Genomic DNA, 21,598 nt, shown 5'->3' with positions numbered 1-21,598 from the left:
CTCTTCCCCTAGTACCTCTCTCTTCTTTCCTGTCTGTCACACTCCCAACCCACTCACAAGTTGGTGAAATTATACCAGGGCAAAATTGTCCCATTGTTTGCGTCTGCTTCTGCACACTCACGCAGATAGTATTGCATAGGGTCACATCCAGTAGGTGTTCTTCCGAACCAGAAGAATTAAAAAGTCATTTTTCTTTTAAATGAAAGCCAAGATTCTGCAAATCCTGATGGGATCACCCAAAACATGCCCCTATTTATGCTCAATCCATCTTCTGCCCAAATGTGATCCTCCAATTATGTTAAAGAGGAATAGAAAAGTGAATTGTTAATTATGGGTAGGCAGTAGGTAGAAGGATTATACATTCATTAGACACAGTGAATGAAAAGGTTAGCTAAGGGAAAAGTCAAAAGTTCCTGGCCCAAGCTAATGTCGCCATTGCTCCAGATGGCATGTCTGCATAGGAGAATTCTGGGTAAAAGGGAGTGTGCCATGCTCTGGAGATCCTCGCTGGGGTGATGGACATACAGAGGGACCATTACAAACTGGCACAATTAAAGCAGCCCTTGGGCTGTTCCAATTTGAGCTGTGGCCCCAGAGCAGTCCCAGGATGAGGAGGTTAGGGTGGAAAGGTGGTTTAGAGTCACATTTGTCTCTCCCATGCCAGGCATGATAAGTTCTGCTTCAGTGAAGCTGAGCATTTAGCCCTCTCTCTAAAGAAACTGAAATCAGCTGAACTAGGTGCAAGACTTCCATCCATTCTAGCTGAAAAGAAAAGTGATGTGTGTTTTGTTGAGAGTGACTAAGGAGTTAAAAAATACAATACTGTTACTATTCACACTTACAAGGATGGCCAGGAATCAGTCATCTACCTGACCCTCCCTTTGTGGTAGCCAACAGCCTGGATTATGCTTGTATCAGGAAAGGTGTTAGTTACAAATATTGTAGTAGGGATTTCAACTCCAGCCTCTCTCTGCTTCAATGTCCCATGAAAGGGAAAATAATATTTTTACCTATGACCTGAAAATTCACTAATCAAATGCCCTGGATTGAGCCAGCAAGAGTGAGACACATTTGTTTAATAACCCAAATCTTGTGGTGATAACTTAACATCGGTTCATGTGGTAAATAAGGATTCTTCTTCATTATCAATATTTACTTTGGTGAGTTAAAAAACAAATGACAAATGAAAAAAAAATTGCACAAACTGGTGATTTTTGAAAACCACAGTGTCACACAAGCTGGGGCTATCAAAATAAATCTCTAAGATGGTGTTTGTTTTGTTTTTTCAACTAACTCGTAACTAGTACCAGCTTTGTTACTCCATTGACCATATTAAGATGCAAATCATGTATTTACAATGTATCAAGTTATATGGGAGGATTTAATATTACTGTTCACAATAAACTGCCATGATTAAACTTTGATTCAACTCCCAAGCCTCAGCATTAGGCTCCCATGAATAATTCCAAGAATAATAGGGTGTAAAGCAATACCAGCATGTTTATAAAGAAAGTGTTAGTTCAATCGTTACTCCCTGTCCTGTAGGAAAATGGAATAACAATCTAAGTATTGAATATATATATATATATAGGATGAACATGCAACTACAACTTACTGTGCTAGAATTCCTTCAAGGGGTAATGAGATGAACAAGAGGACATTAGGGCATTAGCATAGGACTTAGGAGTTCGAGTCCCTGATCCATCACAGACTTCCTGTGTGACCATGGGCAAGTCACGTAGCCTCTCTGTGCCTCCGTGCCCCATCCATACAATGGAAATAATAGCACTGCCTACCTCACAGGGGTATTGCGAGGATAAATACTGTAAAGACTGAGAAGCACTCAGACACTATGGTAATGGGTTCCATTTAAATACCTTAAATAGAAGTCTGACACCCCAAGAACCAAACATGATTTCACCAGTAGACTAATTCAAATTACTGTCCTGTAATTCCACATTTTCCTATTTTAATTTTATTTATTTCATAGACCTAATATTTAAAAACAAGCAACTTTTCCTCTCCCTGTTCTGTGCACTCCCATCCCGCCTAAATTCTGATGAAATGGTTCCCCTTGAAATGCACCCCTTGTGGTGGTATGTAAAGTGCCATCCACAAGAACGAGAGACTTTTCTTCTAATTGAATGAACTGTATGATTCAGACATGCATTCATAGATGGGAGGACACAGCAGTGAACTATTTGTGAAGCTTTTTACATGTGATAACTCATTTATTAACACAAGAGTCTGATGAATTAAATGGTCAGGAAAGATTAAGGGAAATCTGACCAACAGATTGCTAACTCTGGTGATTTTATCATGAGTCTCGAGATATTTTATGTTTTTCTTAAAGCCGTGCCTCCTAAAACTGGGTGATTATGTGAAAATCTCATTTTTCACTTTCTAAAAAGGAGAACATTCTAGTCCTTATAATTACAAAGTAAAGCTTGAAGATGTAGACCCTAATTTCTCAAACCCAGCAGGCAAATAAAAAGAACCCAAATTTACTATTTTTTAAATCTCATGACTTTTGACAACATGGGATTGAGAATACTGGACTGTGTTTCCATAGCCTCAAAATAAGATCACAGGTTAAAGCTTGTTGGCCATTTCCCAAAAATTCATACACCAGATATTGCAAGCAACAAGGATAAAACTGAGAGGGGAAAAAATTAAACATATATTTCCACTTAAAAGGTGTTTATCTTAAACTGATTTCAGTTAATTAAAAATATCTTAAAGGGGCTAGAGGCTTTAGGATCCAGCACCTCCATTCTTACTGAATCTGGCACTTTCACTTTACTCAAGACACCGCATCTGCTGCATTTGAAGTCACAGAATGAAAGTTGTTACTAGAGATGGGCTGAACCAGCACCAATGCCTCTGAATGCTGGCGATGGGAGAGAGGGTCAAAATTCTGGATTCACATTTACATTTCATGGTTTAGGCCCATCTTTCATTCTACCACAGTGAGTGAACTTAGATTGTCTAAGTGATTGTTGCAGCTCTTTTATCTAATTCATTGTGAACCAATGTGTTTTGACTGAGCAAAATAACTGAAGTAGAAGCTTTGCAGAAGAGGTTGTTTTTTATAAAATAGAAATTAAATATTTCTATGAAATTTATTCCATTCATTATAAGAAAGTCAGTGGAAATCACTTCTGCTGTTAAAATGCTTTGAGAGCCACCTATTTGCATTACAAAAGCCATCTTCTATTTTTTTGAGTTGTTTTACTGCTGTGTAAAGATACTTTTTGTTTCTCAGTTAACTAAAAAGCTGAGCAGTTGACTAATCCATTATCTCTACTCACCATCCTCGTTGCTAGGGGCATCTCCCGTTCCAAACCGGGTGTCTGATCTGGATTCCGGCTCTATATCTCCCTTAGGGATTGGTAAATCAGCCAGTGCAAATCCAGATTTGCCAGATATAGGGACAGCAGCTTTCAGTTCCCAGCTTCCGGACACAGCATCCATCAAAGGATAGCTAATACACTCAAATCCACTGTGAAAGAAAATAGGGTTGACATTTTATTTTGTTTGTGCTGATAGGTTTTAAGATTTTAATAAAATAAACCAGATATAATATGGAACTTATCATCAGGGTAAAATACCCAGTGAATGAAAGTTACAGCTGTGTGTATATATATATTGTGATATATACAACATAACATACAGTACTGAGAAACTAGCTGATGTCCCATAATGTAAGTCTATCTGATTTTGTCAGCAAACAGTGTAGCCCTAAACCTTTGTACACCAAGTTTATTTGGGTTACTTATCTCATGTCTGTCATGTCCTGGTGAACTGGTACACAAAGTCACAATGATGACCTGTCCTGATAATCATCATAAAATGATTAAAACTGAGCAGCTTGAAAGAGAATTTTTACTGTGGATTACATTTCATGTGGTAAAGTGCACCTGAGACTAAGGATTTTTAAGTGTTTAGCTAGATAAAAGATATTGAGTAATATTTTCACCTATGGTCAGCCATTACCCTTGAGGGAGAAAAGAGAAATATGTTACTCTACAAAATATGTTGAGCAATATGTTGGCTGGGATTTTCAAGGGAGTTAGGGGTTCAAACCACTTCAAATTTCAATGGGAACTGGGTGCAAAACTCACTTAGACTCTGAAAATCTCAGACATGAACCCTGATTTAGGATCCTAAATATGCAGTCTGATTTTCAAAAGTGCTGAACACTTAGTAGACCAAAAGACCATTTTAAAAACTGACTATGGAGAAACAAACTACCCAGTGATCAGAACACAAGCTTGGTTTAAAACAAAACTGTCGCAAAGGGTAAAATTTTCACCATTGTCTAAGTGATTTAGGAGGAGTCACTTACAATGGAATTAAGGGTTTGTCTACATAGGAAAGTTTTACCAGTTATATCAGTAGAATTACATAAGTTAAGATAAGGTGTGACTCTAAACCAATATAGTTATACTGGTATAACTTTGCCTATTAAAATTCAAACCTTAGGTTAAATGGGCATAACTTTCCCATGTAGAAAACATTTTAGGCTCCTAAGTGCCTAATTTATTTCTGAAAATGGGGCTTAGGCTTAACACTTACTCAATATCTTTTTTCTACCTCACCAGTAATATTTGTAGAATTTAATGTCTGAAAAACAAAATGGCTTCTTTCAAAATACTATATCAAGAAATACTGGCAAAGTAATTCAGATATACAAGGGAAAAAAGACTAAAGAAGATCTACCCCAGGATTCCCACACTCAATGTCAATGAAGATTGCAGTAATGTAAGAGGGAATATAGTCAGAGTTTATGAAAAGAATTAGCCTTATCACCCACGGCCATGAGCCAAAGGCCACTGAAGTCAATAGGATTCCTTCTACTGATTTCAATGAGGTTCCCAGTGCCTTCTGGAAGTCATAGGCTTGGGAGGAAGAGGAGAAACTCATAGAAAGTAAGTGGTGATGGCACAAGAAAAATCCAAGAATCTGGCTTGAACTAGATGATAGGTCAAGTACTGCAAGGAAAAGTCAGCACCAATACACAGGAAAAACACCAACGAGTGACTGCAAGACATTTAGTCACCGCACCTTGCGTATTATTCAAGAGAAAATACTTCTTGAAATAGATTTTTCCACACACTACGTACAAAGGGGTTTTCACTGGCTTCCTTTCAACTTCTTCAATTAACTTGAATAAGCTGGTAGAAGAACTTGCTGGAATTTGATGGTTTTTGACTCCAGCCCAGATCTCCAAAAGTCGACCATTCTCATCTTCCCATCAAAAGAGCAACAGGAAAAATAAACAATTAATATTTCATAACTGTGTAGTAAAAAACAGAAATATTTTTTGTAACTGCACAATATCTTACAAGTTTATGCAAAATTTCAGAATCAACCACTGGGTAAAAACACTCTCATCATACTTGTTAGCAAGGGTGATAATAAAACCTAGTGTTTTGTCCAACAGATTGGTGGTCAGTGGTTTTTAAAAAGAAAAATATATGATGAAGGAAGAAGAAAATATTTTTTAAAATTAAGATTTAAGTGTAAGAAAATCTCTAGGAAATCAGAATCTACTTGAGAGAATCCAGTGTTATTTTCTTGCTTCTCTTTCATTGTAGCTATTCAGTCATGATCTAATATCTTTGATTAATGCCCCATTAATATTTCTTGCTCATTCATTTCAATTGTTAATCCTTAGTCTTATATTGTTTATTTGGCAAATCAAAATGGTGTGTCCTTCCATCTCTCAGCTGCTGAGTTTGTTCTTTCATTTTGTGATGTGTTGATAATAACTGTAATAAAGTTTTCTTCTGACAGAAAAAAATAGATAGTCTGGTAAAAACTAGGGCCAAATTCTGTGCTGGCTTAATTTCACAGAAGTTGAAGCCAAATACAAGTCCAGGGGCAAGGTGGGAAAAATTATACTTTCTGTAGTTCAGCATACAAAAAAAGCAGATTGAGAAAAGTAATGATCAGAGGAAACCCAGCAGTCGCTGAATCCCTTGCACAATTTCAAAGAAAAGTTAGCAAACATGCATAATTCTGCAGAGGCTTTAGGTACTCAAAGTTTCCAACCCTCATGTAGATGAAGCTTGCCAAGAGTCTTCTTTTACTACGCCACGCAAACAACAGAGCTAAAACTGTCATTTGTACTTTCAGTTGGGAGATCACAACTTGAAAGCCAGCTTGTCTTCTCAGCAGGCTGGAACAGAGAGTTTGTGCTCACCATTTCTAGTAAAGGCAAATATGGGGAATAAATATTTCAGTTTCCTTGAACATCTTCTATTCAAATTGTGAGAAAAAGAACAAAGACATAGTTTAACCTTTCCAGAGGATTCATTTTAAATAACCTCCTCTGATTTGTATTTTTGAAAAGCTATAACAAAGCTGTCATATTTTCTGAAATACTTATCTAGATACATTCATTTAACTCCACAATGCTGTGGATAGCCTTGACTTCCACAGAAAGGATTTTAAATAGAAGGTTACAAAGACCAAGTGAGTTTTAACTGTCAACAGGAAGGTTTTCTTTTCTGAATACAGAATTTAAATGAATGCATTGATTGTGAAAGGGCATAGATTGGCAGCACTGGAAAATTACGTCTTCTCTCTCTCTCCAAATAAAAGTACAGAACAAACTTTATCCCTTCCAATTTATCCTAACACTGACCTGGAGAGAACTCTTCTAGGGTTGAGAGGAGAGTTTTGTCTCTATTCAATCCCTTACCTTTCTGCTAAGACTGCCAACAAAGACCAGTTAACGTTCTCTAAATATGGGACTGAGACCATCGACTCATGTACACAGGCCACAAACAAGCTGTCAGATGCTTATCAATTTTGGTCATTAATTACCTGGATTTAACTGTGAAAAATTGTATCCCATTATTAATCTCCTTAACACAACAGTCCCACATTGTGCATGTTTCTAACTATAATGACTTTCCACTTTGAGATTTTGAAATAAGACTAGCGAATTATGTGCATATATAATATTAAGTATGGAATTCAGAAATGAAATAAAATTCATAAATTTTTAGGGACATTGGTCAAAAAAGTCTGTCAATCTATCAAACTCTTCATTTCTTGAGATGCTACCAGTATGATAACATTGACTATTGCATAGATTACTTACATATAATTGTTTTCTGAAAGTAGGATGTGTGTAGATCCTGTGTGTAGATGTGTGTACATTTGTACCTTTGGGTCATGTGCAATGACTTCTGTGGCAAGGCATCAGAAGTACAGCACACGACAAATTTCAAAGATTCTACAACCCATTTCCTTTTAGGTGGTACTGAGTGGTACAAGGCAAAATTATAGGCCTCATAAAAGACCTTGAACAAAAATTATCATAACTGTCAAAGGAAAATTTAATTTAATGCCATGTTTTGGTATTTTCATTCTCTATTTATAATTATGAAACATTTTTATATGGCAGAAAATATCTATAAACATGTTCTTACATTCAGAAACCTCTCCTTCTTCATTCTGTAGCTGGACATGAAGGGTGATAGCAGACCCTTGGATTACATCAATAACTTCTGGGCCCAAAATTACTATCTTCTTTGCTTGAGCTGCAACATTAAATATATTTGAGTTCTTCTCTTATTAGCAGACTTAAAGTGCTCCCCCTCCTTGAAAAAACCATTGCTCTGGAGCATCTTTTATGATTTTCTCTCCCAAACAGATTGATGAATGGCTGGTCGTAGACCTCAGGCATCAATAGCCTTACAAATTGCTTATACTTTCATTCTAGATCTTCTTCTCATTGGTGGTGGTAAAAGATGAGCCACTATTTAAGCAATCCCTTTAGTGGCTATAGGCCAAACAAAATGTGCAGAAACAGAGAGAGAGAGAGAGAGAGAGAGAGAGAGACACTCTCTCTCTCTCTCTCTCAGGTCCTAATCTAACTCCTATTGAAGTCAATGGGAGTCTCTCTTCATTTGTTGCCACAGGATGGGGATCAGCTCGTAGTGATCAGGAGAGGGATACCTCGATTCCCAGCAACCACAACTTCAGATCCCAGGGAGGTTAATTTAGCACTTCATCCTTCAGAAACAGATGCACTGAGTTCCATTAAATTTTCTGTGTGTGTGATAATTTCAGATGAGAACTTTCAGATTAAATGGTTTTATCTTTGTGTCCTAAATCAAAATTTCCCTTCCACACCTTCACTGAAGTATGCTTTGTACCATTGGCTGCCTCCTTCCATCACAGAGATTGATGCATTTTAGTAATGTTTTTTATATATCATTTGTGAAGAACTTTGGGATTATGTGTAAAGCACAATTAGAAAGCAGAGGTGTGATTTTTGCACTAGTGAACAAATATGTCAGTGGATCAGATATCAATCTGAAAACTGGAATGACAGTTGTCTAGGCTCTGTTTTGTTTACAATGCTTGTTATGAGACTGTATCATAGGGGACAACCTTTCACCAGGAGGGGAATAGGCTAGTTGACCTTTGTTGCTCTTTTCTAGCTCTGATTTTTAGGAGTGGATTAACCTTGTGTCAGTTTCAGATTCCCGGAAAAGTGAATAATATTAATGTGCATTTCACAGAGTCAAAGAATGAAACCAATCCTTTTCCATCTTACATGCGTCCAGGATTACCCTGGCTAGAGGTATTAAAATGTATAACTACGTGAAAGGGCCATGTATACTATGTTTTCCTACCTATACACACACAACTAAAAATTTCATCCAAGCTTTTATCATCTCATGTCTTGATTACTGCAACATCCTTCTCTTTGGCCCTGACAAATGCAACCTTGCCCTGCTCAGATTCATTCAGAATGGTGCTGCAAAGATCACTTCCCCACCCTGGTGCTTTGACCATCTCCCCTCTTGTTGCATCCTTCCTCTGCCTCTCTCATCTCTACGGCTTAAAACATAAGCTACTCTTCTTCACTTTCAGTGTCCTTCCTGGCCTATCCCCACCCCGCCTATCATCTCTCATTCACTACCAAGATGTCAACTCCTGCCTCTGATTTGCACTGGGCCAGTTTTCATCATTCACTTGTTAAATTTTATAACAAGCAGCTTAACACTTTGTCCCATGCTATCTCTCATGCGTAGGAGGCACCCTCCATAAACATCTGCAAAACTAATTCATTATCCCCTTTCAAAACTCTCCTTAAAACTCTCCTTTTCCATGATGCCTACAAAAAAATTGACATTAGGCTGCTGGTGTGCGGAGACAATCGTGCTGACCAATACTGTCTCATATTTTCCTTATATTTCCTCTTCTGTCTGTTACCTATGTGTTGTCTCTTATCTCATACTTAGACTGCAAAGTTTTTGGGGCAGGGACTGTCTTTTTGTTCTGTCTTTGTACAGAGCCTAGGACACTGGGGTCTGCTCCATGACTAGGATTATTATCATTTGTATTACAAATTATGATAATTCTACAAATTACAGAACCCTGCTTATTCTCTTCCACCAACCCATTTCAGATTTCTTTCATACTGCCCCCCACACATGGAACACCCTCCCCAAACAGCTCCAATAGGCCACTAAATTGTCCTCTTCAAATCCTTTCTTAAACCTACTTCTTGTATGATATTTACAACTAATACCAGAAGGGTGGAGGAGCAATCAAGTATTGATGATGTATATCTTTGAAAATGCTGAGAAGTCAAAGGCTGGATGAGTGATCAAAGGGGATTCTAAGGTGTTGTAACTATGCTTCACACAAGAGATGATTTCCTCTACCCTAGATCGTCTCCCCTTTCCATTGCAAAATGAGTCATGGAGGTAATTCTGTAACTCTTTCTAGAAGTCTGACACCATGAGCCTCTCCTGTGCCATATCCAGTCCTCAGCTAGAAGAGGAGGCTAGCCTGACTCATGGTCTTTGAAAGAGAAAAATGGAGAAATTCTAGGGGTCTTCTCTTCCCAAACAGCTCTTCTAATTTCATCTTCCATCCAGCCCTAACATTCTATTAGGTTTTCAGCAAATAAATCCTCTTACATATTGCAACAACCATTTCCAGTTTGGAAACCATGACACATTATGTTCTAAAAGCTATCAGAATTTATTGGAAATATAGTACATGATCTTCTAGTTAATTTTTATCTAGGGCCGTTTGTGAAACAGTATAGAAAGCAGCTAGGAATATGCTGAATAATTAACTGTGGAAGAGATGAATTTCAAGTTGTGACCTCTGCTTTCTGAGCAGGACAATTTAATACTTGTTTTTTAAACTTACTATGTTATTATTTTTGTGAATAAGGTAACGGCCTTTAACTCCAAAAACGTATGTGTGATTTGCTTTATAATGAAAAGAGCACGTTATTCTTCAAAAAAGATTCCAAAGTAACATTTTATACTTCATTGTGATTCTACATTTAATTTGAATTAATAGCGTCCCCTCCACACACACACACACACAAAAATGTGCCACTCAAACAGCTACCGCTTTCACTCTTATGAACTACATGTTCCAGGCAAACTGAGTGCACAGAGGAGGCTAACACTATAGCAGATCATATTAATCAACAGAGAGACAGCCAAAGCATTATGTTGAAGTCTTGTTAATAACTGGATAGCATAATGAATGAACGTACCAGCAGGGTAGCCATTGATCCACAGTCCATCATAGATGACACCAGAACAATGAATTTCGGTGCCCTGTCCATTGAACACATCATTTCTCCACTGTCCCTTCAAATAGAAACACATTGATTTCAAATTTGCAACACAGGCTACTTTATATCGAAGGGATTATTCCAGAGGGTTCTCAATAGCCAAGTGGGTGGCCCTCAAGGTTCTTTATAAATACCCTTCCAACAGTTGTGTGAACATGTTGAATGGGGGACCACACAACAGTCAAGGATTACGTGGCCCTCCACAGTACACCCTCTAAAGAAAAAGAAGAATCAAGTATTTCTTGCCGAAGGTTTGTTACAGTGGGGCGCTATTATCAGAGGTGCTTCTGTGAAGAAATTACATTGCACTTAAATGCAGAGAATGAGTTACTACTTGGCACATGCAGAATGATGCACCATTTCCTATACAGATTGTGAAGAGTGACATATTGGGACAAATTCAACCCCAAAGATTTCAATGATTTACACCACTGCTGAATTTGGCCCAAGATATATAATATTATACACATAAAGAAAATTATGTTTGCAAAATCAAGCACTCAAAACTTAGGGAATGCCACAACTGAGCTGCTGTGCAACCATAATTGGACCCCTGGTATGCATGCCTTATGATAAAATCTTTAATTGCAAGACCAGATATTATTTTTCCACAGGATCTCTGTCTCTTTCAGCAACTGGAGATCCACAGCACAAAGTAACAGTATTAGGCTGTCATCTTCTGCGTGGACCAGCACTAGAGGGGTATGAGAGACAGACACCCTTTTCTAGTGAGTTTCACAGCTATTTGCTGACAATAGAAGAATGGTGAGACAGTCTATCATAGGAAGGGGAGCAGGAACTCACACTTGCAACACACACAGACAACCAAAAGTTCAAGTGTGGGAAGTGAAGTGGTACTTATATAATATTTGCCAATAGCTATATGTAGCGTTAAAAAAAAAAAAGAGAGAGAGAGAAAGTATGTGTTTCAGGTTCTCTCCTGCTCTATGGCACGGACTCCTTAAACTTAGCAGGGTGTTAGGAGCTGGAGAATAAACACATTTTAAAGTCTCATGTGATCTCATTTCTGCTATGCTGATCCACTGCAAATTAAAATTTATTTTATGGCAGGTTGTTCAATTTCTGGCTCTGCTGTATGATAAATGGAGGCTACACAAAACAAAGTGCTACTATAACTCTAAATTTGTCTAAGCCACCTTCAAATTCCAGATGGATTTAGAGGTTAGACTTCTTCCACTCTTTTCACCTTTAGCACCTAGTATCCAAATAAGAGAACAAGAGTGAGTGAGCACAGGCTGTTAAAAACAGTTCTGCAGAAATGTGTTTCTGCAGCAACTCACTTTATTCTAGTTTTCCCATCATTATTTTAAAGCATTCCATGGAAATAATTTGAAAACGATTTGCTTCAGAGTATAATTGTTACAAAGCATGGAGTGAAAGTTTCATGATGGACCGGATGGCAGGCTCTTCTGTTGTCCCACCCTATTAGCAGGTGTTGAAACCCTGCAGGGCAATGCCAGCTTATTTTTGTTGATTCGTTGGTGGCAGGTGCAACTCATTAACTCCATTTGGGACAGAGAGGTGGGAGTAGCTCTTTGAGCAAAGAACTGGGTTTTAGGACAGAGAAATTTCAGTGGAGAAACTACAAGGATATCATTCTTGGAGAGAAAGCTTAAGTTTATATATTTGTTAATATTAGCTGAGTTACCAACAACTACAGATATCAGGAAGGAAGTACGTTTGGACTAAATACGGTCTATGTATATAAACTGTATGTATATACTGTATAGAGAAAGGTAAACCTGATTACTATATACAAATGTAGTTATCAGAACTGTAGTTCTGGGCCTGATTCTGATTCCTTACTCACACTGAGTAACACCTTAATTCACAAGTAGTCCCACTGAAATCAATGGGACTATTTATGCAGTAAAGTACTTACTATAGAACACGAGTTAGAATGTGACCCTTTGCTCTTGTATAACCAGTGCCTCTCTGCCTATGGTTAAAATAAGCAGCTCAAAGAAAAGATGTAGCAATCATTTAAAAATGCTGAATATGCCAAAAACCAAAAAATCTACTTCTTAGCATGACCACATTTAAAATGGTGCTCACACTTCTAAACATTCACTAATACATAGTATGAAAGATACCATACAGAAGTGAATTCAATCTCTGAAGCGGTACTGGGGCAACCCAGTAACTTCAGCACTGCTATGTTACTTTCAGGAGAGTTAAAGACCATGATTAACAGAAAAGCAAGGGAACAAGTTGTCACTCAATAATGACACAGGCCTGTGGGGATTTGGCAATGATTCAGATTTAGTGTTTAGCCTTCAGAGGGGAAAATTATTATTATTGCAATATAGATGTATAGAAGAATAAATCATTTTAATTGTAAAAGTGTGGGGGGGGATGAGATAATATTATGCAGTGGACTGTTCTGAAAAAATTTCACCATTTCTATCAGCAGTGTAGTTCCATCCCAGGTAGCCATGGTGGTAACTAATGTAATCACACTACGAGCAGGCATTGCCATTTTCACAATGGTGTCATCTACACCTGCTCTGAGGAAGGCTGGATAACACAGTCATTAAAATGTCAGTCAGCCAGCCACTCCACGCTAGACTAACGTAACCACTACCACCAGCAGAACTGAACTGGTGAATGGTGGGAAATCTGAAGTTTAAGAGGTTTCACAATAACTAGAAACTAATCGGTTTATTGTGATGTATTGAAATAATAGACTTTTATCGTACTTTACTACATGCAAGTGTGCCATCGTGATGGGGTGTTCATCCCACACATACTGGGAAAGAGCTAATATGAGAACCCAATTAACCTTCCTGCTCACACCTGAAGGGTGGGCTAGGCCAAATTAGAGATAGAGCCCAGCTGGGGGAGAACAGGGCTTGTTTCCATAAAGATCTGGGTGAGGGAGCAGAGGGTTCTTCCCTCTGTCTAGTATGCAACCTGAAAGAAGGCTGAGAAAGGCAGCAGAGCAGTCATGCTACTCCAAGGGCAAGCTAGAAGCCTGACTGGAGACACGGGCCGTGAGGAGACGTAACCTGCCTCAAACCCTAAGAGAGAGAATGAGCATGCCAGCCCCTGGAGAGTGGAGTTGTCGAAGGCATAGGAGCTTGAGACAAGGCATGGGGGCAAACTGTAGTGGATGAGGTACACGTATGAGGAATAGATGAACAGCTGAGCCCAGCTTGATTTTGTTTACATTTCTTTTGGACTTTGGTAGAAGACTCTGTGGCCTGAAAGGTGCATGATTCGGCAAAGTGGTCTGGCTGGAAGGCTTGGACAATCTTATGGCTGAAGTAGACCAAAGGATAGTAGGGGGACACTGAGACAAAACTTGCTGCAGTGCAACAGCCATCCAGGAGGGAGTGTGTTGGGGCAGCAACTTTGCCACAGCCATAGAGTTCTACTGTGTATGCCTCTTTTCCCAGCAGCTACCAACAAGCAAGATTTTAACACTTAAAAAAAAAAGGACTGTGAAAGTAGTGGGATACGTAAGCGTTCTTGTGGCCCATCATCCTCATCCATAAAGGTGCCTGCCCACCTTCTACCAACAGTCACAAGTGCTCTCTATTTGGGTTACCCCCTCTGCTATGTAATTAAGCCATCTCTTTCTTTGATTTGCCTTCAGCCTCTCCTTGGCACACTTCCTTGTATCATCCTCTCTTCCAGATGGCATAAGGATGGGAGATAAGTGTTGCTAAAAGTTGCTTAGCAATGCAACACATGCAAGGTTTGGAAATGCTGACGTTCACAGAAGCGCCATCCACACATCACGTGTTGATAAGGACAGCCAAGAGCGTGAACAGCCGGAGCCACAGAAGGGCCCTGAGGAAAACAGCCACCAGTCAGCCAACCAGCAAGAGAAGGGAGGAAGAGGTAGAAAAAAAGAAACAACCACAAGTTTCCAGACGTGGGATATATTGTGTTGTTTGTTTTTTGTTGCCTTTTTGTTTTTAAGTAAAACTCACCGTTCATTTATCTCAATAGGTAGCTCTGCTTTAAAAAAAAAAAAAATAATTTTTTAAACACAATAAGACCATTTTTGGTACCATTTCCATCAGTCTGCGGAGACCAAACAATAAACAAAATAGTTCCCGGTTAAGAGTAAATGATCACCAGGGAGGGTATTTCTCAGTTAACTATCAGATGAAGAAGGGCCCTTATCCTACTCAGGCAGTAGTAACCAGAATTACAATCTGATATTTTTATAATACCAAAGATTTTTTTAAAGTTCAAATTGAATGTATTCATATTCTATTTTAAATGGAAGTAACAAATATGTTTGATAAGTAGATAAGAACATTTAGCACTTGTACAGAGTAACATTTCCACAGCACGATGTTATAACACTAATCCTCATAACATCCTTGTGAAAGAGGTGTCACCCCCATTTTCCGAATAGGGGAATTGAGACACCGAGGTTAAGAGATCTGCCCTAGTGCACCACAACTCAGAAATAGCTAGCTCCCATTCAACAAAACTTAATCAATAGCAGAATAATTGCATTAGTGTTTTTTTGTAATCTACTCGGGACAGTTGAATGTTGTACAACCTCCTCACTGACAGAACATTTTGATTAATGTGCAGATTTTCTGTTTTGATCTAGGAATTTTTTTTATTTTTGATACTAATTCTTTTCTGCAGTGGTGGGTGGCGGAAAGGTATCTGCTTATGAATAAGGAAAAGGTGTTTTCAATGAATCTCAAGAAACAAGTACTTAATTTTTTTATTTCAGGAAGCAATTTCCAGTTAATTGATGGTGTTTCCATTTCTAAATGAGTAGCTATTATACTATTATTATAATTAATTTTGGTTACTTCAGTCTCATCTTGTATGCTACTGACAGTATATTATTTCCATATGATCTAATTTGATTGATAAAAGCCCAAACATCTCCATTATCAAGCTTCAATCCATTGATGAGACATTTTCATTTGTATAGGAGTTTTCTTATTTAGTAGGCTAATATTTCTTTTGTCCTTCAAACAATGACTGAAGGATGCATTGCTTTAAAGGATTCTGTCATTAAGGGCCAGATACCCAGCTGGTGTAAATTAGTGTAGCGACATGGAAGCATGTGGAGCTACAGCAATGTATACCAACTGAATATTTGGCCCTTTATGTTTAGATACTTCATGACTTATTGTACCTATCTTCTTCTTCTTGCAAGCTCTGTTTGGCAGAATGTTATAATTTATCCACAACAATTCCAAGACCTACACTCTTAGTGGTAATTGATTAATGGCAAAACTTTTCATTTTTTCCCAGCTGTCAAGTAATAATGGCACATCATCCTGGAAAATTATTTAAGTTATATTAGTCTAACTTAGATGATAAAACTGTACAATGTCCATTTACCAAGCAAGATATCAAGGTTTCAACTGCATTTCACCCTTCCATTAAATAAGGCAATGTACACTATTCCTTGTATTTAAAAATCAATAAATATGGGCTGGGGGTGGGGGGAGTAAAATACTTCATTGACAACTTCTCTACAGAAATATATGGGACCTGGCAGACTCCCCACCCAGCTCTCAATATAGAAAACATTTTAGTGTCCAAAACTCAATTCCCTTTCCTGAAGTTTTAACTTAAAAACATCTGCCATAAACTTTGTATCTTAAGTTTCCTTCTTAGCTGGCTGTTCTAGAGGTTTTTCCCTGCAGGAGCACCTGTCTCACATCCTGGCCCCTGTCTGGCTTCAAAGACTCTCTACGGTTTATCTTCCTGAGTTGGAACTAATAAGACCTGACTGTTAGGTTGAGTAAGCAAAATAGCTTTGCTTCTCCGGGTAAAATGCAAAATATTTACCATAAGACCTCATCCTAATCTATTGTATGGTATATACAAATTTGAGTGAACTGAAGGAAGGGGGTGAGGAAAGAGCTTTTCCTGGATTACTGATCTGTATTCCGACACAATTATTATTGGTTACACCCTCCTACTGTCTTCTTCTTGTGAATATTGCATCATGCACATGCCTTTGATTGTAACATACGGTTACGGAGCATTAGAGAGATGTATTAGAGAGACTGCACATTCATATGTTTGGAAAGTGCTGAGCACACCGTTGGCAGTACTGGAATACAAATAATAATAAAAAGTTATATTCATGAGTGAAGCAATAGCCAGTGATGCCAACAGCAATTTCAATTTTTATTTACTTAAAAAATGCATTGCTACTTTACCACTGCTGACATTACTGATCTAGGTTGTTCTAATTGCACTCATCACTATGTTACCTTAGTGTCAAACTGGGGATGAGTTTTTACTGTATCTATACATTCTCTGTTTTCCACAGGTATGTGGTATAAATCAGAACTACTGAAATCTGGTAATTTAAATATCAACCAATTAAACTTAAAGAATCTGCATAATTACTGAGACTATTACTCTTCAAAACAGATAATGAAACTCAAATGGATCTTAGAAAAAACACTGCAGGTGAAAAAGCCCATAAGGCTAGCCACCTGTTTAGCGTAGTTAACAGGTGTATCAAACAGCAGGCCTTCCTCTGGGAAAGAAGACAAACTAAACTCAGCCAAAACACACAAAGAAGCAGCAACAGGGACAGAATGGAACACAGCATCTGCTTACTGGGACCTATGCAGCCACCAAAGAGGAATCATAGGTAAGAAACACTTTTCATGTGGAAAAATAAATGCTTTAGTTCATTAATCCACGCAAACTTCATATGTATTTCATTATATTGTCTCCCAATCTCAACTGTGTCCACACATTCACATGTTCAAACTGAATTCATAAGAATATAGGTCAATGATGGGAATTTTTATGCCTTGAAGCTTTCAATGCTCTAGTCTCATTATAGATTCTTCAGTATTCCAGTTTAGTTCCCGTGCTCTTACCTCATGGCAACATTCCTCCCCCAGCGTGAAATTAGGTTATCATCTGCATAACCATAAAAACTGAGTTATTTTGCCATTAACAGCTTCCTCCGTTAGTGTGGTCTTAACTACTGCTTGTTCACCTGATGTTTAATCAAACTGTTGGCTGAGATAGCATATTTGGATTTTTCAAAAATGTTTATCAGCGGATTGACCCAACCTACTTACTAATTTCTCTCCTTCCAAGGGTTGACCAAAAGGAAATCCAGCTGTCGTGTTATTGCAGATCAAAAACACAGAGCACAGACACACTAAATGTAGCATCCGTGCCCTTATTCAATCTGTTCTTTGTCACTTCAAAAATACTGCCATGTAGAAGTGCTTCCTTTTGTATACTAAAGATTGAAATATTTGTCCATGCCCTTATTTTCCTAAATTGGTTATTTTATGACTGTGCTGATTTGGCTTCTTAGATCCACTCTCCACTCAGCTTCTTCAAAATATTGTCCCAATAAGGACCATAACCTTTCAAAAGCAACCTAGAAAGCCTACCATCTTCATGAGGAAAGCTGTTGTGTGCAAATTGGGTAAAGTCCTAGCTAACTTGCAACAAATAAAGCTTGTGTACATAAGAGTTTTGAATGCCCAAAGACTATGCCAGGAAAATATACATGCACAAGCTTTCATGGGCAAAACAGAGGGTTTTGCTTGATACAGATAAGATTTGTTCTAGCGTCATGACTGGTTTTGAATCTTTTCATTGCCTGTACACAATCTCCGATTAGGTTTTGCAAATTGTATTGCTCATTTTTTACAATTCACATCTTGTTGAACTCTATTTTTAAGTGTGTATTCAGCATAGCAAGAGCTGAGCTGTTATTGTATCACGATACTATCTTCAAACTGTTGGGGCACAGCCTGCCTTTAGATATCTCAACATTTTGAGAGTAAAATTGACCTCAAATTCTTCATTCCTTGCTTCCAGCAGCAATTGAAAAACCTAGTCTTCAGATATTTTTGTATCTGCTTTCCTAAATTATCTTAACCATATTGTTGGCAGTTTTCTTCCTGGAAGGCATTAAAATACATTGTATAAGAGGTGCTACATACAAAAATATGATGACTAACTGATCTAAGAATATTCAACCCCCATAATTTTTAATGTAAATAACTACAACACAAACTAATTTTGCATTAATAACTGCCTAAGATATTAAACAGTGGGAAAATATTTGCTGCAGATTTTCTATACACCTTCAACAGAATCTGTCATAGGATAGTTTGTTAAAGCAATTTAGACAAGAGATTTTCTTCATATGACGAACTGAATGTTCATCTCTAGTTTGCCTAGCCCAAAAAGGTTAGTTGTAATGTGGAACGAACAGAATGGTGGGGTTAAGGCAGAGGGGGGAAAAATGAGAGAAACCTCAGGGTTTAACAAATGGCACTGTAAGATGTGCAGAGGCTTCCAGCTCAGACAGTTCCTATTGACTCTGCCAGTAGGGAAATTCTTTTCAGCTTGCCTGGAAGTGCCACTTAATATAAATCATAAGGGTCACTGAGTTGAAATGTGACTTGGTAACATTCAAGATGTACACACATAAGATTTACAAAGTGGGTGGTATATTCTGCTAGTTGTTTACATCTGCGCTAAAGCCTGCCCACCAGCTGACAGAGGCAAGAGATAGAAAGGATCCTCTCACCTCTGTAAGGTCACAATGGATAGTCTTAAAATCTATCATCTCTCTATTTTTTCCAATTTGGAATGGAAGAGACAATGCCCACTGTAAACCTGGATATTAAATGAAATGCCGAAGCCAAAGACAATGGATAAGGGTGCGTCCACTAAGATACGTAGGCCTAAGTCCCATTTTTAGGCACCAGTCTGATCCACAAAACTCACCTAATGCTGCAAGTGCCTAAACTCACTCGGTGCCTAGGTTTTATTCCTCTGGGCATGTGTACTGCAGCCTCCCTCTTGGCAGCTGGACGCCTATCTCCTGCCTGAGCACGTATGCTGCTGCCTCATGATAGGCATCGGACTGCCTATCTCCTGCCTACGCTCCAGCGTGATTCACAAACTGATAGAAAGGAGTTCAGCCGTCCAAGTCACATATGGGCACCCAGTTTGGGAGGCAGCCTCTGAGCATGCCTATTGGATTAGGCCCCTCAGGCACGTTCACACAAAACTGCCCAAGGAGTGGGGCAGGAAGAGCAGCAGCTCTCTTATAATCTTTAGCCCTGTGAATAGGGTGCTTACCCAGGATGTGGAAGACTCCTGGTTTGCATTCCACCTCACCCCACCCCTGAAGGGGAGAAGGGTTTTGAACAGGCATCTACCACCTCTCAGCTGTATGTGCTAATCACTGAGCTATAGGGTATTCTGGGGTGGGGCTCCCCCAGTCTCTCCTACTTTAATCCTCAATTACTTGGGCAAGAGATCGTGTTAGAATGACTCTATAACCTAGGAGGTAGGGCACTCATCTGAGAGGTAACAGACCCTTGTTCAAATCCCTTCTCTCCCTCAGGAGGGAGGGAGGTGACCTAGGAGTCTCCCACATCCTGGGCAAGTATTCTATCCACTAGACTAAATGTTATAAGGGAGCTTCTGCCCCTCTGCTGCCAGAATTGTCAATCCCTGCACACAACTTAGGTGGCCGAGTGCCTGTCTTCTCTCAACAGAAGTATTGGGTGCATAAGCTTTCGTGGGTAAGAACCTCACTTCTTCAGATGCAAGATTACTTGCATCTGAAGAAGTGAGGTTCTTACCCACGAAAGCTTATGCTCCCAATACTTCTGTTAGTCTTAAAGGTGCCACAGGACCCTCTGTTGCTTTTTACAGATTCAGACTAACAAGGCTACCCCTCTGATACTTGTCTTCTCTCAGTTTCTGGATCACTAGCAGAGCTAAGGGCCTTCATACAGTTGGGATTTAGTCATATATCTCCATGAGAGGAATGCAGCGTCTCCCACTAGGTGGTTTCACACTTAGCATGCTGGCTTTGATGACTGCAGTCTAAGGTACCTCTCTCTCATTATAGGAAGTCTAGGTCCCTAATTTAGGCTTTGTGGATTGCAGTGTTGTTCCTGTGATTTTTCTAGGCACCTAAAAATTAGGCATCATGACACTCAATGTTGCAATACCTAAATCCCTTCATTGATCCCACCCTAAATGCCCAAGACAGACAGGGACATGTTTATTTTGCTATCCTGCATAGGAATGAGGCTTTAGGAGCAGTGTGTGGAAAGAAATTCAACTTGCAACTGTGGAAAGATTTGACCATCTGATTGAGCTGTAAGGTCTAGATCACCAGGATGACTTGAACAAGGCTTCTAGAAGACTGAGCAGCTCATTCCTAATGACAAGCCAATCTGTTATAGTTTAACAGTAGAAGAAAGTTAAACCCTGATAGTAAACTTAAGTTCCTTAGCTTTTATTGTTTTATAACCACAATATTTATAAAATCTTTAAAGTAGTATGTGTTGGATGAATACTAATAGCAATGTTGGGATTTTTGTTTGTTTTCTGCTCATTTCATAAACTTGCCTAAGAGTCAATTAAAATGCTGAATTAATCAGCAAAGTATTGTTGATAGGAAAAATATCTAACAATTCTCTCAAACTATTTTTCTGTTTGAGTACATATTCATTGTAAATTTAAGTACAATACTAAACATTTATAACCATGCAGGGGCAGTCCAGGATCTAAATGTAAGCAAATCAAACTTTGGGGAGTTTAATAGATCAATCTGTAAACAAATGTTAGAGAGCCACCTAGTGGTGCAAATAATGCATAAGCTACACTCATTTATCAAAAATGCCAAGCCACTTAAGTACTCCCTTCTTATTGCCAGTTAGCAATGTTTCATAACAACATGGACAGGCCACGTGTACCTAAGACCAGAAAAATACTGATAATGGTGCATTTTTTGTTAATAGTTTCCTTATCTAATTTAAACTCATTTGTACTATCCCAGGAATAGCAAGTGTTACTTGTCCTATTGATTATATTCCAAAAGTGGTATATATTAATGGAAATGATACACAGAGACTTTAAAAAAAAATGCATACATGAAAATGAGGGTACGGAGAAGAATTACTATGTTCATTTCTATTCAACTGAGAAACACAC

The 21,598-nt window shown here is 38.5% G+C and overlaps 1 protein-coding gene across 12 annotated transcripts in view; it reads right to left on the bottom strand.

The window, feature by feature from the left end:
- The window catches only part of MORN1 (MORN repeat containing 1), a 199,608-nt gene that overhangs the window by 161,234 nt on the left and 16,776 nt on the right, over positions 1-21,598 (bottom strand). For all 12 annotated transcript variants that reach the window (XR_010594256.1, XR_006175372.2, XM_065575224.1 and 9 more), the window contains exons 7-10: positions 10,550-10,646; positions 7,446-7,556; positions 5,127-5,250; positions 3,312-3,502 (exon numbers count right to left, since the gene is read on the bottom strand). Coding sequence is in view for 10 of the 12 variants with exons in the window: in XM_065575224.1 (XP_065431296.1) it covers positions 3,312-3,502; positions 5,127-5,250; positions 7,446-7,556; positions 10,550-10,646 (523 nt within the window). In the remaining 2 variants the exon portion in view is untranslated. The remainder of the gene's footprint in view (positions 1-3,311; positions 3,503-5,126; positions 5,251-7,445; positions 7,557-10,549; positions 10,647-21,598) is intronic.

This window comes from Chrysemys picta, chromosome 21 (genome assembly GCF_011386835.1).
Source record: "Chrysemys picta bellii isolate R12L10 chromosome 21, ASM1138683v2, whole genome shotgun sequence".
NCBI lineage: Eukaryota > Metazoa > Chordata > Testudines > Emydidae > Chrysemys > Chrysemys picta.
The sequence above is the reverse complement of the archived record's forward strand: the minus strand, read 5'-3'. Positions and strand labels throughout refer to the sequence as shown.